The sequence below is a fragment of the Diceros bicornis genome, chromosome 8 (genome assembly GCF_020826845.1).
Source record: "Diceros bicornis minor isolate mBicDic1 chromosome 8, mDicBic1.mat.cur, whole genome shotgun sequence".
Lineage (NCBI taxonomy): Eukaryota > Metazoa > Chordata > Mammalia > Perissodactyla > Rhinocerotidae > Diceros > Diceros bicornis.
Window position 1 is genome coordinate 42,034,489 of NC_080747.1, and position 19,969 is coordinate 42,054,457.

At 37.5% G+C, this 19,969-nt stretch overlaps 1 protein-coding gene across 1 annotated transcript in view; it reads right to left on the minus strand.

Moving 5' to 3' along the window:
* CHIC2 (cysteine rich hydrophobic domain 2) overlaps positions 1–19,969 on the minus strand; it is a 68,671-nt gene that overhangs the window by 26,534 nt on the left and 22,168 nt on the right. Inside the window, exons 2-3 of the mRNA XM_058547093.1 lie at positions 11,924–11,978; positions 11,625–11,780 (exon numbers count right to left, since the gene is read on the minus strand). Coding sequence (XP_058403076.1) covers positions 11,625–11,780; positions 11,924–11,978 — 211 coding nt within the window. The remainder of the gene's footprint in view (positions 1–11,624; positions 11,781–11,923; positions 11,979–19,969) is intronic.

The window sequence follows — 19,969 nt, forward strand, 5'->3', positions numbered from 1 at the left end:
GCAAAAATCAATGAAATTGAAAACAAGAAAACAGCAGAGAAAATCAGGACTAAAGCAAGGAGTCCACTCTCATCACTTCTGTTCAACATTTTACTGAAGTCCTACCCAGTGAAAAAAGAGAAAAAGAAATAAAAGGTATGCAGATTGGAAACCAAGAAATAAAATTGTCACCATTCTCAGACAACAAGGCTATCTACATAGAAAATCCCATGGAATCTATAAAAACATTCCTGAAATTTAATAAGCGAGTTTGGCAAGGCTGCAGGATATATTGTCAATATACGAATATCAACCGCATTTCTTATGCACTAGCAATTGACAATTGGAAATCAAAATTTTAAAAACAATACCATTAACAATAGCACCAAACACAAAGAAATATATACATATAAAGCCAACAAAATACGTGCACAATCTGTATGCTATGCAAAAAACTACAACTGATGGAAAAAAACCAAATAAGACCCAAATAAATGGGGAGGTATGCCACGTTCATGGTTTGGAAGACTTGTTAAGATGTCAGTTTTCCCCAACTTGATCTATAGATTCAATCCCAATCAAAATTTCAGCATTTTTTTTTTTTTTAGATATTGACAAGCTGATTCTAGAATTTATATAGAAAAGCAAACAAATTAGAATAGCCAAAATAATTACGTATAAGAACCAGTTTGGAAGATTCGCTCTACTTAATTTTAAGACTTACTATAAAGCTATAGTAAACAAGACCATGTGGTATTAAAATCAAGATGGACACACAGAGATCAAGAGAACAGAACAGAGTCCAGAAATAGATCCACATAAATATGGTCAATCGATTTTTGACAATGTACAATGGCAATTTAATGGAGAAAGGATAGCCTTTTTCAACAAATGGTGCTGGAGAACTTGGAGTCACATGCAAAAAAATGAACTTTGACCTGTATCTCACACCTATCCAAAAACTGACTTTAAATGGGTCACAGATCTAACAGTAAAACAGACAAGATAGGAGAAAAACTTGGTGACCTTGGTGTAAGCAAAGAATTCTTAGATATGATACCAAACACACAATCCATTTTTTAGAAAGTGATAAATTGGACTTCATCAAAATCAAAAACTTTTGCTCTGCGAAAGCCATTAAGAGAATGAAAAGACAAGCTAGAGACTGGAAAACATATCTGCAAGTTACATATCCAACAAGGGACTTATATTCAGAACACACAAAGAACTCTCAAAACTCAACAATAAGAAAAAACTATTTAAAAATGAGTAAAATATTTGAATCAACACTTTAATAAAGATGTATAAATGGAAAATAACCAGATTAAAAGGTACTCAATACTATTAGTCATGAGAGTAATGCAAATTAAAACCACAGTTAGATGCCACATTTATTAGAATGACTAAAATTTCTAAAACTGCAACACCAAGTTCTGGCAAGGATGCTGAGCAACTGGAACTCTCATATATTGCTAGTTGAAACGTAGAAAGGTATAGCCACTTTGGAAAAGTTTGGAAGTTTCTTATAAAATTAAGCATACACTTACCATAGGACACAGCAATCCCATTCATAAAAATAAAAACTTATGTTCACAGAAAAACATGCATGTGAGTGTTTATAGCAGCTTTATTCAAAATCACCAAAAACTAGAAACAACTCGATGTCCTTCAATTGGTGAATGGATAAACAAATTGTGATACATCCATACAATGGAATTCTACTCAGCAATAAAAAAGAATAAACTATTGACACACCAAACACAACAGATGAATGTCAAATGCACTAGCTAAATGAAAGAAGCCAGACTCAAAAGGCTACATACACTGCGTAATTCTGTTTATATAACATTCTAGAAAAGGCAAAACTGTATGGATAGAGAACAGATCAGTGGTTGCCAGGGTTTAAGAGTTGAAGAGGGTATGCACAAAGAAGCTTCTTGGAGTGAGAGAACTGTAATGTATCTTGATTATGGCAGTGGTTACGCAACTCTATGCATTTGTCAAAAATCAGAACTGTACACCAAAAAGAGTGAATTTTACTGCATATTAAATAATTTTCAAAAATGGGCTAAGGCAATTTTTTTTAAAAAAATGAAAAGGCAATTTGGAAGGTCTAATAGTAATAATAATAATAGGACAGATTAAAAAATAGGTCTCCAGAACAAGACCAGGTCATAAAAAGAGGCACTCAGTTGTGGATGGGTTTCAAAAGCAAGGCAGAAATACAGTTAACCAAACTAAACCATTGAATAATGTCAGAAAGGTGAAAACACTGAGCACATAGAGTATGCCTTTGGTCCTGATTTGTCTTAGAGTCTGGGACAATTCTAACTGAGAACTCCACATCACAAATGAGGACAAAAGAGAGGTTCAGAGGCTGGCAATTAGGCAGGGTTTTAGCCTTTACTTATACTAGTACCTCTAAATCAAGGCTTCTTAACATAGAATACCTAGATAGAATTCCAGAAGTCTATAAAAGTGGATGGAACAAAAATTCATCTTTATTTTCACTAACCTCTAACTGAAATGTAGAATATTTCCTTAGGCTACGAATGTATGCAACTAACTGTGGCAGACTAAACAGGACCTGTATTTGGGGGGGGGGGGGGCGCGAAAAGGAAGATTAGCCCTGAGCTAACATCTGTTGCCAATCCTCCTCTTTTTGCTGAGGAAGATAGGCCCTGGGCTAACATCCATGCCAATCTTCCTCTACTTTGTATGTGGGACCCATGCCACAGCATGGCTTGATAAGCAATGCACAGGTCCACACCCGGGATGTGAACCTGCGAACCCCCGGCCACCGAAGCTGAGCACACAAACTTAACCGCTATGCCACAGGGCCGGCCCCAGGACCTGTATCTTTATCACGCATAGAAATCACAGATTTTTCCTATCACTTTATATTACCATGGATCCTCTGCTATCTTATTTTGTATGTATTAATAAACATTTATAAATCATATATTTGAGGAGTTTTAGTATTGTGAAAACTATATTTTACATAATTGGTTTACTTTATAATCCTATGTATTTTATTGTATACATTTAAAATACATTAAATCTTTTAAAATACAAATAAAACATTATTCTAAGAAAGGATTCATAGGCATCCCTAGACTATCAAAGCGGTCCATGACAAACAAAAGTTTAAAAATCCCGGCTTTAAATTATCCTGCCCCCATCTTACAAAGTACCCCTTTTTCAGCGCCTCTACCCTTCACACATGCGCGAAGTGTCACTCTCTCCATGATTATATAATAGTTTATACCTAAGACAGGGAAATGTACAGCTTTTTTTCAAAGCAGTAATCATGTCTGTTTATGCTCCCTAGATAATAGAGTCCATATAAACTTAAAAAATATATATCCAAAGAGAGACTTTAGACTGAATACTACAATGTTAACTTAAATGAACTTGTACTTTCTGAAACTACAGATGGGAATAGCCTAAAAAACATTAATCTCCTTTATGTCTCAAATAAAAAGGAATTTAATGAAAGCATCCGAAAAATGATCTTAAGTTGAGAAGAAGGGTAAGAAATTTACTTTTGTTTTCTAAATCTTACATTGTGCATGCATTGCAATATCTTGCTTACTCACTTAAAAAGTAAAAAGCAGAGAATCCCAAAACCTCAAAAAACAAAAGACAAACAAAATAAATCAGATCGCAAAGGTTTCTACAGTAATAAACTCGTATGATTCCTTGGGTTAAATAACAGCAAACTGCAAACCAAGTGAGACATTGCAGTCATCTAAACAACGGAAATGCGGAGTGAGGGGATCTAAACTACAATTCAACTGTGGATCCAGGAACAACCAGAGATTAAAAAAAAAAAAAAAAAAAATTCTGTGGTCTGAGGATGATCTGGTAAGAACTATGGAAAAAAATATTCTTGGAGAAAAGTAAATATTACAAGTAGTACAGTAAATATTACAGAAGTAATGCTATTAATTATTGTCTCCTTCCTATCAATAAAATGTACTAGCTAAAAAATTTTTGCAGTATGAATATACTTCTTATTTTATAACAGAAATCAAGGAACAAAAAGAATTTGCTTTTCCATATTTCCTTTCATTATCTGATGACAAAAAGAAATGCAGCCACACAAAACCATTCATTCAATTTCACCTTAACAGTAATTCATTTTTATACACATAATTACCATAATTTTTAAAAACTTTAACAAAAATGTAATGCATTCAATATATACTAATTTGCCATATCTCCATCCACATCTTGGAAATTTTTTATTATAAGCAGTCAAAATTATGACTCTTTAGATCATTTTTTCTGATTTCAGAATCACTATGTATTCATCATAGGAAACGTAAAATACAAAAAAAATTCCTCATAATCTTATCAATTAGAAATAAGGATTGTAACTATTTTATTTTTCCTGTGGGTACTAACTTACATATTAGTAAATATGCTATTAATCAATATTTATTAGACAAGGGGAAGTCAAGACGGCGGCATAGGCAGACTCTGAACTCACCTCCTCCCGCGGACACAGCCAATTTACAACTACTCGTGGAAAAATTACCCCTGAGACAGAACTGAAAACTGGATAAGAGGAACTCCTGCAACAACGGACAATCCTAACTGAGGCGGAAGAGGCAGAGACTCCCTTCTGGAGAGGAAAAACGCCGCCTTCACAAGCCGCCAGCTTCACGGCCGCAGGGAGCAGCCCACAGGTACGCAGCCTCCCTGGAGGTGCGGGGCCCTGAGCCGGGAGCGCCCCCGCTGTGGGCATTTTGTGGACCCAGCAAAATCGAAGCGAGTGGCATAATATCTGACTTTGTCTGCTACTAAAACATTGGGGAGCACCCCCAGAAAACCCGGTTCACAAAGAAACTAAAACCGGCTCTTAAAGGGCCCATGGGCAAACTCACCCGTTCCAGAAAGCATCCTAAAATCACCAGAAAGGTGCACAGTGCTGTGGTCAAAAGAGACTCACCTAATAGGCCCTGAGTGCATCTCGGTGAGGGGTGAGACCTCTCCAGGGACTGGGACATTGGCGGCGGCCATTATTGTGGCCTGGTGTGGGCGTGCTGACACAGAAGCCATTGGAGTTCTCCCTGAGGCCCAGGGCCAGCCCCACCCGCTAGAGCACCGATTTAATCCAGCTCAGCCAGGGCAGGCAGCCCACCCTAGAGACTGGCCCGACCCAACAACAAGCCCTCAGGCAACGTGTGGGCCTGCATAGATTGGTGACTGGATTCTCTGCAGCCTGGCAACTGAGCCTGACTTTAGCCGGGCAGGGCGTGCACAAGGAGCGGGTGGAGAGTGTGGGGCGGTGGTGGAGTGTGTGGGGCTCCTGCCGTGGAGACACTGGGTCCGCTTGGGGAGGTCTTGGGGAGGTCGGGGCGCGCACACAAGGCAGGACTGTGTTGACTGTGTGTGTGGACCTGTGGGAGGCAGGGCTTGTCAGCTGCAGAAGACTTGTGCTTCTCAAAGACCCACATAGGGGGTTTGCCCCACCTTCCAAAGCCTGAAACAATTGGGTGCTCCCGTGCCTGAGGCCAGCCCCACCAAGCTGCAATCCTCAGAGAGCTGACAAGAGACCTAATAGGCTAGAGGCTTACAGCAATTGTAAGGCCCTGAGCCTAACAACCTGCCACGCTGGGGGCCTACTCACTTAGGAGAAATACTGCAACACAAATGTGGTATTAGAACTTGCAGCCAACTGTGCTGGGGCTCCCCACACCCGATAAAGAGACTGAAGGGCCCACAACAACTACAAGCAGCTGAGCATTACAACAGCTGGCCAGGAGCATAACTCGGCCTCCCTGGGTGCCTACAGGGAGAGCAAACAGGCCACAACAGAAGGACACACGTAGCCCACATAGAGGTCACCCCTGGAACATTGAGAACTGAGGGAAGCACACTGGAAGCCTCCTAAGCCATCACTTACATAAGGTCACCTATCCAAGAGCAGGAGACATAGCTGACCTACCTAATACATAGACACAAGCACAGGGAAAGAGGCAAAATGAGGAGGCAAAAGAATACATTCCAAGTAAGGGAACAGGACAAAACCCCAGAAAAGGAACTAAGTGAAACAGAAATGAGCAACCTACCTGACAGAGAGTTCAAACAAAGAGTGTTAAGGATGCTCACTGATCTGGGGAACAGAATAGATGACCTCAGTGAGAATGTCAACAAAGAAATGGAAGATATAAAAAAAAAACAATCAGAAATGAAGAATACAATACTGGAAATGGAAAATTCATTAGAGGGACTCAAAGCAGAGTAGAGGATACAGAAGAACGGATCTGCGAGCTGGAGGAAAGACTAGAAGAAATTACCCAAGGTGAACAGGTAAAAGAGAAAAGAATTAAAAAGAGTGAGGACAGTCTAAGGGACCTCTGGGACAACATCAAGCGTACTAACATCTGTGTTACAGGCGTCCCGGAAGGAGAAGAGTGAGACAAGGGGGCAGAGAATCTATTTCAAGAAATAATAGATGAAAACGTCCCTAACCTAAGGAAGGAAACAGACATCCAGGTACAGGAAGCACAGAGAGCCCCCAACAAGATAAACCCAAAGAGGCCCACACCAAGACACATCATAATCAAAATGTCCAGAATTAAATAGAGAATCCTAAAAGCCGCAAGAGAATGTCAAGTTACATACAAAGGAAACCCCATAAGGCTATCAGCTGACTTCTCAGCAGAAACCTTACAGGTTAGAAGAGAATGGCACGATATATTTAAAGTGCTAAAAGGAAAAAACTTACAGCCAAGAATACTCTACCCAGCAAGGTTATCATTCAAAATGGAAGGAGAGATCAAAAATTTTCCAGACAAGACAAAATTAAAGGAGTTTGTCACCAAGAAACCAGTGCTACAAGAAATGTTAAAGGGATTGATTTAAGGGGAAAAGAGAAGACCACAAATAGGAAAAATTATCTATTTCCATGATAAGAATGTAATGGATACAAATGCACAAAAAAGAGGTTAGATACGATATCAAAAACATAAAAGGAGGGAGGAGGGAAGTTAAAGAGTACAGTTTTCAGACAGAGGTCAAACTAAAGTGACCATCAATTCTGTATAGAAGAAGAAAGGAACAGAGAAGGACTACTAAAACACTGAGAAAAAAAAAAAGTTAAAAAATGGCAGTAAGTACATACTTATCAATAGCTACTTTAAACGTCAATGGACTAAATGCTCCAATTAAAAGGCACAGGGTGGCTGACTGGATAAAAAAACAAGACCCATATATATGCTGCATACAAGAGACACACTTCAGACCTAAAGACACTCACAAACTGAAAGTGAAGGGATGGAAAAAGATACTCCATGCAAATGGCAATGAAAAGAAAGCTGGGGTAGCAGTACTCATATCAGACAAAATAGACTTTAAAACAAAAACTGTAAAAAGAGACAAAGAAGGGCATTACATAATGATCAAGGGAACAATCCAACAAGAGGATATAACACTTGTAAATATCTATGCACCCAATGTAGGTGCACCTAAATATATAAAGCAATTATTAACAGACATAAAAACAGAAATAGACAGTAACACAATAATAGTAGGGGACTTTAACACTCCACTTACACCAACGGATAGATCATCCAAACAGAAGATCAATAAGGAAACATTGGCCTTAAACGACACACTAGAACAGATGGACCTAGTAGATATATACAGAGCATTCCATCCAAAAACCGAAGAATACACATTCTTTTCAAATGCACATGGAACATTCTCCAGGATTGATCCCATATTAGGCCACAAAACAAGTCTCCATAAATTTAAGAAGATTGAAATAATACCAAGCATCTTTTCTGACCACAACGGTATGAAACTAGAAATCAACTATAGGAAGAAAATCAGAAAAGCCACAAATACGTGGAGATTAAACAAAATGCTACTGAACAACGACTGGGTTAACGAAGAAATCAAAGAAGAAATCAAAAAATGCCTGGAGACAAATGAAAATGAAAATACGACATGCCAGAATTTATGGGATACAGCAAAAGTGGTTCTAAGAGGGAAGTTGATAGCAATACAGGCCTATCTCAACAAACAAGAAAAATCTCAAATAAACAATCTAACAATGCACCTAAATGAATTGGGAAAAGAAGAACAAACAAGGCCCAAAATCAGTAGAAGAAGGGAAATAATAAAAATCAGAGCAGAAATAAATGAAATAGAGACCAAAAAAACAATAGAAAAAATTAATAAAACCAAGAGCTGGTTCTTTGAAAAGATCAACAAAATTGACAAATCTTTAGCTAGACTCACCAAGAAAAAAAGAGAGAAAGCACAAATAAGTAAAATCAGAAATGAAAGAGGAGAGGTTACAACAGACACCTCAGAAATACAAAAGATTATAAGAGAATACTATGAAAAGCTATATGCCAACCAATTCGACAATCTGGAAGAAAGGGATAAATTCTTAAAATCATACAACAATCCAAAACTGGATCAAGAAGAAGTAGAGAATTTGAATAGACCAATCACCAGTAAGGAGATCGAAACAGTAATTACAAACCTCCCCAAAAATAAAAGTCCAGGACCAGACGGCTTCCCTGGTGAATTCTACCAAACACTCAAAGAAGACTTAATACCTGTCCTTCTCAAACTCTTCCAAAAAATTGAGGAGCGGGGGAAGATCCCTAACTCATTCTACGAAGCTGACATTACCCTGATACCAAAACCAGACAAGGACAACACAAAAAAAAGAAAATTACAGGCCAATATCACTGATGAACATCGAAGCAAAAATCCTCAACAAAATACTAGCAAATCGCATGCAACAATACGTTAAAAAGATTATACACCATGATCAAGTGGGATTTATTCCAGGTATGCAGGGATGGTTTAACATTCGCAAATCAATCAACGTGATACACCACATTAATAAAATGAAGAATAAAAATCACATGATCATCTCAATAGATGCAGAGAAAGCATTTGACAAGACACAGCATCCATTTATGATAAAAGCTCTGAATAAAATGGGTATAGAAGGAAAGTACCTCAACATAATAAAGACCATATATGAGAAACCCACAGCTAATATCATCCTCAATGGTGAAAAACTGAAAGCTATCCCTCTAAGAACAGGAACCAGACAAGGATGCCCACTGTCACCACTCCTATTTAACATAGTACTGGAAGTCCTAGCCAGAGCAATCAGGTAAGAGAAAGAAATAAAAGGGATCCAAATTGGAAAGGAAGAAGTGAAACTGTCACTATTTGCAGATGACATGATTTTATATATAGAAAACCCTAAAGAATCCACCAGAAAACTTTTAGAAGTAATAAACGAATATGGTAAAGTTGCAGGATACAATACAAAAATCAGTTGCATTTCTGTACACTAACAACGAAGTAGCAGAAAGAGAAATTAAGAATACCATCCCATTTACAATTGCAACAAAAAGAATAAAATACCTAGGAATAAACTTAACCAAAGAGGTGAAAGATCTGTACACCGAAAACTATAAAACATTTCTGAAAGAAATTGAAGAAGACACAAAGAAATGGAAAGATATTCCGTGCTCCTGGATTGGAAGAATTAACATAGTTAAGATGTCCATACTTCCTAAAGCCATCTATAGATTCAATGCAATCCCTATCAAAGTTCCAACAACATTTTTCACAGAAATAGAACAAAGAATCCTAAAATTTATATGGAACAACAAAAGACCCCGCATAGCTAAAGGAATCCTGAGAAAAAAGAACAAAGTTGGAGGTATCTCACTCCCTAATTTCAAAATATACTACAAAGCTATAGTAACCAAAACAGCATGGTACTGGCACAAAAACAGACACACAGATCAATGGAATAGAATCGAAAGCCCAGAAATAAACCCACACATCTATGGACAGCTAATCTTTGACAAAGGAGCCAAGAACATACAATGGGGAAAAGAAAGTCTCTTCAACTGGATAGCCACATTTCAAAAAAATGAAAGTAGACCCTCACCTTACCACCATACACAAAAATTAACTCCAAATGGATTAAAGACTTGAATGTAAGACCTGAAACTGTGAAACTTCTAGAAGAAAACATAGGCAGTACGCTCTTTGACATCGGTCTTAGCAACATCTTTTCAAACACCATGTCTGACCGGGCAAGAGAAACAATAGAAAAAATAAACAAATGGGACTACATCAAACTGAAAAGCTTCTGCACAGCAAAGGAAACCATCAACAAAACGAAAAAACAACCTAACAATTGGGAGAAGATATTTGCAAACCATACATCTGATAAGGGCTTAATCTCCAAAATATATAAAAAACTCATGCATTTCAACAACAAAAAAACTAACAACCCAATTAAAAAATGGGCAAAAGACCTGAACAGACATTTCTCCAAAGCAGATATACAGATGGCCAACAGACACATGAAAAGATGTTCAAAATCACTAACTATCAGGGAGATGCAAATCAAAACTACAATGAGATATCACCTCACGCCCATCAGAATGGCTATAATTAACAAGACAGGAAACAACATGTGTTGGAGAGGATGTGGAGAGAAGGGAACTCTCATACACTGCTGGTGGTAGTGCAAACTGGTGCAGCCACTATGGAAAACGGTATGGAGATTCCTCAAAAAATCAAGGATAGAACTACCATATGATCCAGCTATTCCACTGCTGGGTATTTATCCAAAGAACTTGAAAACACCAATTTGTAAAGGTACATGCACCCCTGTGTTCATTGCAGCGTTATTCACAATAGCCAAGACTTGGAAGCAACCTAAGTGCCCATCAAGGGACGAATGGATAAAGAAGCTGTGGTATATATACACAATGGAATACTACTCAGCCATAAGAAACGATGAAATCTAGCCATTTGTGACAACGTGGATGGACATTGAGGGTATAATGCAAAGTGAAATAAGTCAGAGGGAGAAGGTCAAATACCGTATGATTTTCTTCATTAAGTAGTAGATAATAACAACAATAAACAAACACATAGGGACAGAGATTGGATTGGTGGTTACCAGAGGGGAAGGGGGGAGGGAGGAGGGTGAAAGGGATAATTCGGCACATGTGTGTGGTGATGGGTTGTAATTAGTATTTTGGTGGTGAACATGATGTAATCTATGCAGAAATAGAAGTATAATGATGTACACCTGAAATTTTTACAATGTTATAAACTAATGTTACTGCAATAAACAAAAAATTAAAAAAAAAATTTATTAGACAGTTTGAGCTATTTAGCTAACAGCTTTACAAACACTGTGTCATATTATCCTTACAACAATCCTATTCCAGTAAGTAGGCCAATATTGCTGTTTTACAGATATGTCAACTAGAGTGTAAAGAGGTTAGGAAATGTGCCTAAGGTCAGAGATAAACGGTAGACCCAAAACCAGCATTTTCGATCACTATACTATACCACCATCGATGTATATATAGAGAATGCTATATTCCACTATTCTCTTAAGTAATTTCCTGTCATAAAAATTATAAATATAATTTTTAGATGACTATTTAATATAACAGCATGTGGACATACCAAAATTTACTTAATTACTCCTCTACTGGATCAGATTATTTTTGTATACTATTCAGAATGGTGTGACTCAATCAATACAAAAAATAAAAACTAGATAAATGCAAGACTTGCTTGTCTACTTCTAAATTTAAATTAAAATATATAATTCAACTTACTCTTTTACTGAGGCAAATAACTGGCCACATACTGCAACCTAAAGTGCAGCAGCAACAAAGGCAGCCACAAAGTAGCCAACGGACATTAACAGGAAGGTTCTTCTTAAGACAACTGTTAACTCTGTTGATGCTGGCTTTAAATTCTTCAGGAGCTACCTAAAGAAAAATTTTAAGAAATAACAACACTGCAATATTAATGTCAATAAACATGTCTCATTAGCATACATTTTTTTCTAATTTGTTAGGAAGATTTTAGTTTTGAGGCATATATAGTACCTAACAAATTGACAGACACTCACTTTTCCAGTTAATGAAGAAGGAAATTCTGATTCAAATTTGTTGCTCAATCCAAATCTGTTTTTAAAAAAAGAAGAAAAATATGTTATTACATGTCACTGTTGCAAAAAATAGACCATTTACCTTAACCAAAGGTCAAGTAAAGAGAGTACAACTTAACATACAGAGTAACAATGGAAGCTTGAGACACAAAAACATTGTAATCAGCAATTTAAGAAATGTAACAAGAAACTTGAGCAGCTGAATCAAAACTTTTGTATAAGAGGCTGAGAACACAGAAAGAAATGACTTCTTTGGGGCTATCTTTGTCAGCCAAATATTAATGTCCAATTTTGGACACATTGTCCAAAAAGTACTAAGATTCTTTCAACTAAGTAACAGAAAACTAAAATCTCTGCTATTGATTACTATTTAGGTCAAGAGCATTTATTAACACTCAAAGCAGTAACATGTCTAAGAATGCAAATTGATTTCTTAGCATTTTCTGAAATCAGCATATCTACACTGCTATTACAGCCAGAAAACACTAACAACACCAGGAACAATGTGACAGCTGGCCTGGCTACTTAAACTTTCAGGTACTAAAAGATATTTGGTATACATACCCCTAAAGAAATGGAACCAAGGTAGTGCATTTTAGTATCTTTAAGCTTTTAAATGTTTGCAAAGATCATGAGGATTGATTGTATACTTGACTATTTCTCTGCACAAGTTATTAGGAAAGAATAAAACACCCCAAGACACATTGGTAATGGCAGATTGCACCCTGGAAATCAAAATTGAGCTACTTAAACATGATGACTTTTGTTGGATCCTGGAGCCAAAAATTTTTTTCTAGTTTTATTAAGATATAATTGACATATAACATTGTATTAATTTAAGGGGTACCACATGATTTGATACATGTATATATTGCAAAACGATTACCACAGTAAGTTTCATTAACATCCATCACCTCACTAAAATTTTTTTCCTGTAGTGAGAACCCTTAAGATTCACTCTCTTAGCAACCCTTAAATACACAATACTGCACTTGAGGTAGCTGGCACTGCTAAGAGGGATCCCCTGAGATATTCTGTATGAAACAGCTGGCCAGGTCAGGTGTTTCTAACTCAACCATCAGTAGAGCTAGACAGGGAAATCAAATAAGGTGGGCGGTGTGAAGGCAATAAGTAGTGGTGGAGACTGGCTAAGTGGAGAGAGGGAGGGAGAGAGGAAGGGAGGGAGGGAGAGAGGGAGGGAGGGAGAGTGTGTGTGTGTGTGTGTGTGTGTGTGTGTGTTGTCACGAGTCAGATCCAGTTGATTACTGTCACACTAGAATGCAGACCCACGTTCGACAGATGGTATGATTTTCTAAGAGGAGCTGGAAAATCAGATATCTATGCAAAATTTCCTACCTTTAAAATACTGTATCAGTCAAACAAAACGCTTCTGTAGGTCAGATTGCGGTTTGCATCATGACTCTAGACTTCCCTACATGTGGATAGTGGCATCTGAGACCACTGTATCATCATCTTAAGTACTTTCATACATTATTTAATAACAGCACTGAAATAACATTAATCTATCTTTATAACAATGGATACTATTTATGAAAAAGATTACAACTACCAGGGCCCGCCCTGTGGCTTAGCAGTTATGTGCGTGCGCTCCGCTGCTGGCGGCCCGCGTTCGGATCCCAAGTGTGCACCCAGGCACCGCTTCTCCAGCCATACTGAGGCCTCAACCCACATACGGCAACTAGAAGAATGTGCAACTATGACATACAACTATCTACTGGGGCTTTGGGGAAAAAAAAAAGGAGGAGAATTGGCAATAGATGTTAGCTCAGAGCCAGTCCTCCTCAGCAAAAAGAGGAGGATTGGCATGGACGTTAGCTCAGGGCTGATCTTCCTCACCAAAAAAAAAAAAAAAAAAAAAAATTACAACTACCTAGGTCCAAGCCCAAGTTCTTTTCACACTAAACACAATATAGCAACCATTACTGTTTAATATAATTCTGGCATTAATGCCATTCTCTTTTTAAGATTGGAAGACTCGGAGCTAAACCTATTTTCTGTCTATGTGAGGGCCTCAGAGCAATGTAGTTCTACTTGAAAAAACCCCTACAGATAACTCACCTCCAACCTTAAAGGTCCCTGCACGAGGAAGAGGTGTGAAATGCTTGCTGATAGCTCTCAGTGAGGTCTCTAGACAAAGTACTTCCTTTTCATCTACTTCCCTTAGGGAAGATGCATACCATGCAACAACGGTTTATTGAGTATTCGAGCTTCTAAATTATAAATTTCCATCTCTTGTGTTATCTCCCTTGGTCTGAAGGTTTTCTCCTTCAATCAATAGTTTCCATTTCAACCATGTTTATTGTTGCAATTAACCATCTCCTTCCAACTGGTCTTTGAGATATGTTAGAAAAGCAACAACCAGATATTCCCAAGTCTCCTAAAGAGAAATGTCTTCCCCTTCCATCCCCAGCCACTAAACTTTTAAAATGGATTAAATTATTTTGTCAAATACCTATAGCTTGCCAGGTAATAAGCTAAATTGGAGTGAACAGTCCAGTCTGAGTTTCGACCCGAATTTCCTCTCTTTCCAGAGCCTGGATAGTTCCTCATTGACTGAGTAGCTGAGTGCTGATGCTTTGACCAGGGAGCACCACGAGCTAATTGCCCTGCTATTCCTGCAGGTCAGGGCTCCTTTTACGTCACGCTAGTAGTCAGTTATTCTTCTGAGTAAGAACTGGTAGTTCCAAGGATATTCTTTATGCACTCAGTTCCTCTTCAGTCATACTTTTTGTTAAGTTGTATCTTAGGAACAGATAGTAATCCTTTCTCTTTCTTTATCTCACCCCTAAAAGAATGTCCCAAGAAAGATTACCCAGTGACATGATTCACACTAGATGCCGAGTGCTTAGCTTTTCCACCAGCCATTAACTTGGTGCTGATGATTTTTCCATTCCCCCTTGCTTGTGTTTCCCTCCCACTGAACAGGAATACCTGGAAGGAGTGTCAAGAAGATGGTGCTCTTGAAGGCCTTGGAGTCTCCCAGCCCACAAAAGAAAACCCCAACTGCAATTTGCTTTCCCTTTAAAAATCTTTAAACAAGACATTTAATATTCAATGTCTTGAATTTAATATTCAGACAGAATGAGCCTTGATAATCAGGCACCCCTTCTTCATCTCCATTTGGAATATATTACTCCACTACAGGGGTGTTCAAACGTTTGGTGTCAGGACCTCTTTGCTCTATTAAATTCTTGAGGGCCTCAATGAGCTTAAGTTTATGTGGCTTATATTTATCAATATTTTGGATTAGACATTAGAACTGAGACATCTAAAACATTTTAAAACTTTATTCATAAACTTTATTTTATGAATAAAATTTTATTCATTATATGCTAACAAAAATAACATTTTTATCAGAAATAACTATTTTTCAAAACAAAAAACTTTAGTGAGGAAAGTATTGTTTTACATTTTCACATCTCATGTCTGACAGTGGAAGACAGCTGGATCCTCACATCTCTTTCTGCATTCAATCTGTTGTGATATGCTCTTCTGGTTGATGTTTATGAAAAACATTGGGCCTCCCCAGATATGTAGTTGGAAAATTGTGTATACTCTTCTTTGATACTTTTCCAAAACTTGAACAAGTGGTAGTGTCTTAAGAGTTTTTTACAAAGTAGGAAACTGAAACTATACCAATGAACTTTTAATACTCTGTTAAATTAAAATCCACTGGTATATCCTGCATTTCGAATGGATTTTTTTTTTACCCATACCTGATTATGTAAGTTCATACATTTGTCCCTTGCAAAATATTGCTAGATTGAGTTATGCAGCTCTCCCAAATGTTGACACATTTCATTGTATGATATCAGAATCATCACATTCATTAATATGCCCACCAATCTCATCAAAAAGGCCTAAGTATGGGAGAGCTTTCAAGCTCACAGTGGCAGATACAAGTTTTCCAAATTCTGATTTTCATATGAAAACTGGAATTTTATTATTGACAACAGACGCTATCAGTTGTTTTCCTTGAAGTGACAGTCTCGCTTTATTTTTAAAAAATAACAAGAGGCTGAATTTAATTAACCAGCACTATATAAACAAAAGAAAAAATGGTTTATTTAATTTGAGCTACATCTTAACTAACTGCAAAGCACATTATTTTCGTAGATGTCTTTTTTTCTAGCTTTGAATGTTACTGGTGGAGATAAGCAATGGCTGTGAATCTTAATAGGTGTCCTTGGTATACAAAGGCAATAAAAACAGGAGAAGGGAAAATGTAGTGAAGGGTGGGGAAGGGGAAGTAGAAGAAAAGGGAGAGAGAAGAAATAAAAAAGAAAATGGGGATTGGCAAAGTGCTACCAACAACTGTCTTATTTGCCATTGAATACTTATTAATTGTCAGTCCATTAAAGAAAAAAAATGTAGACATGTGCTTTATCTATATCTATTCCTATTACCAAAAGGACCTTTTCTTGAATAATGATTAAAATACTCATGGCTTTAGAATTAATAAAACATTTAAACTATTTTCAAAGAATGGCCAATATAACAAGATAAAACCCATTAAATTTAACCTACTTTACCTATTACAAGGTTACAAGTCTACTAGTACTTGGAGAAAAAAGAATTCATTCAAATCACAACTATTAAGCATCTTATATATAAGACTTCATGATCACAAGGTCCTACAATAGAAGGCTTACACAGCTTTTAAAAAAAATTTTTTTTGAAGAAAGCATGTACAAGGCCAATTTTTACTTTTATACAATTGAGATAATTTTGAAATATACCTGGTAAAGCTTTGCAGAGGAACTACAACTTTACACCTAAATCTAAACGGAATCTTGAAACAGGCTTTTTTTACTCATCTCTCACATACTTCCATTTCACTGTCACCTCGTTCCTACAATCTATAGCCATAACTCAAAGTGTAACTACTCCAATCTGTTACCCTGCCCTCTCCTCTTCCAATTCAGAATCTCCCTTTCCTCAGAGATCCTTCCTCTTCCAAACTCCTTTTAATATTTAACTTTGGAACCCCTAATCTGTGGATGTGCTACCTGGATACCTCCTTATGTGTTCTCTTTAAAAAAATTTTTTTTCTTCACTTTAACCAAAAATCCTGTTGAAATGACACTCTTTGCATAGAAAGCCTCAATTATAGCTCATTACCTGGAGTCCACCTTCTAGACTTCATCTTCCATATTCCCATAATACTCGACTACATTCTCTCTTGTACAATCCTTATCATATCTTATTATAATTATGTCTACAAACCTAACTCCCTACCCTGATAAATAATGAGTTGTTTATAAGTAGGTATGGTATCTTAATTATGTTTATACCCCAAATGTCTGGCCCAATGTCTGATAAATAAATACTCAATAAATATTTTCTGAATAAATAATCAATTTCCAAACCAGAAGAAATGTCTACATTCTACCAGCTCTTCATTGCAAACTTCCATACCATCCTTCTCTCTTCCCCTGATGCCCATGATTTCTGGTTATACCACATTGTTCCAACTCCCAACCATCATTTTCAGCCTTCCAGGTCACTCCTTCCATATTGGGGGTCCACAAGACCACCTTCAGGTTCGATGATTGACTGGGAGGACTCTCAGCACTCATCATATAGTTGTACTCACTAGACTTACCACAGCAAAAGGATACAAAGTAGAATCAGCAAAGGGAAAAGGCACACAGGGGAAGGAAAGAAGAAAGCAGGAGCAAGCTTGCAAGAGTTCTTCTCAGTGAAGACATACAGGATGTGCTTAATTCCTCCAACAACTAGTTTTGAGAACATGTATACAATGTCTGCCTAGGAAAGCTCATTAGAGAACAGTGCCCAAGGCTTTTATCAAGGACTGATCATGCAGGCACCCTCTACGTAGCATGTACCAGACTCTCAGGGGGAAAGCAGGTATTCAGTATAAACAACATTGTTTGCACAAACAGTTTAGGCACAGTGAGCCATTCTTATCAATTCTGAGAATACTGGGAACCCTCCAAAGTCCAAGTTCCCAGACACCAGCCAAGAGCCAACACCGCAAGCAAGGCTTTCTAAGGATAGCAATCTCAAGCTTGCTATGTTAACTCTTGTCAGCACACCTTCACACTCTCTAAGGACAGAGACATCCATATCACAGTTTTTCTCTCCACCATGACTCTTGTCTTTGTCCCAATTAGTTCAATATTCAGCACCAGAACCTAACTGGTTAACTGACCTCATCTATTCTGAGGAAATTCACCTCTATTTAATTCAGCAACCCACTCACTGTGAAACAGTCTGGATAGTGTTATCACTTGGAATTGTATCACCTCTGAAATTCTGAACTGTAGAATTCTCCTCTTACTACTATCATCAATCATTTCATTTCTCCCACTCTCACCAAATTTGTTTTTTCGTCTCTGGTTGTTACCTACTGCTTACCACTCACTCCTTGCTTTTCCACTCCATATCAGCTCCCTATGACTCCACTTCCTTCCTTATGTGCCAGATCTACACTGTCAATCATTGCGACCATACTCCAACAAACACCTTTTATTTTTTGCATCTCTAGAGTGTCTCTTGTCAATCCAATTCAATTGAAATACTTACCTTCTTCACTTCAATTCCCACTGCCTGGAGTTACAACAGAAAAATCACATAACTACTATAAATACATTATTTCTAACTTCAATTAGATTAATATTACAGTAAATTTTATTCATTCCTAATCAGCTCCCTTTTCCATACTTCAAAGTTGTTGCTCCTCTCTCTCTGCTCAACCTTTTCCTCACAACCCACATTTTTTGCAGATAACCATATTCCTTAACTCCAACCAGAGAAAAAAGACCATTGAACATAAGCTGCTTTGCCTTCTCTCCCTTTCATTTTTACATTTACCTATGTCTTCAGTATCTTTACCATCTTTCTCAATGGAGGCAAGCTTCCCAAAGCTAACCATTTGCTCCTGGTTGCATCTCCTCCAATCTCCTCTGCAATCCACTGTATTTCTCCTGCTCTTCTGGCTCTTTACATACAGTCTACAAATCTTAAGTCTACCCAGCCTGAGAATCTGAACTCCTATTTTCTTCTCCTTTAATGTATGATGGCATCCATCTCTTTTCCTTCCTCTTCCAATGTCTTGAAAGAGTACTCTACATTCACTATCTTTATCTCACCTCCTATCCATTATTCAAACTACTACAATCCAGGTTTTAATCCACATTTCTCTATGGATGAGACTACTCTCAACACAGTAGTTGAAAACTCCTTTCAGCAAGTCCTCCTTCATATAGCATGTTTACTCCTAGCAAAGAGCTTGAGTATCAGAATGAGGAATGTCTTCTTTGGCATAGTCTACAGCAAAAACCTCCTTTGCTATGCCTTTCATTTCTGCCAAAGTCTTTTTTTTTTTTTTTTTAATTCTAGGCCAACCAAAGACTGTCAGATAAAGTTTTAACAAGACCATCTTATTTTATTAAATGGATAAGAAAAGTCGCACTTCATGTTTGTTAATATAACTGCAAAATACCACTGTTAATGGGTTTTTTTTTTTTAATGAAAACTAAGGACACTCATTCTGTCCGCACCCCCCCCAAAGCCCCAGTAGATAGTTGTATGTCACAGCTGTACATCCTTCTAGTTGCTGTATGTGGGACGCGGCCTCAGCACGGCTGGAGAAGCGGTGCGTTGGTGCGTGCCCGGGATCCGAACCCAGGCCGCCAGCAGCGGAGAGTGTGCACTTAACCGCTAAGCCACGGGGCCGGCCCACCACTGTTAATGGTTTTGATGTGACATAAGTTGGTTTTGATATTACCTTAGTTCTGGTTTTCAGTTTTATTTTTTAAGTTTGGCGTGAGGTGAAGTTTGTTAGCAATGAAAAGGAGATATATGTTTCAGCTTCACTTGACAGCACTAAAAATTACTCCTTTTATCCATTATGCTGCTTCAAGTTTCAAGTTTTTAAATATGGTAAAAATAATTTATTCTAAGTCAAAGTACAGTTGACCTTGGACAGTTTCAGAAAGGCTACATTTTATCTTATAAAAT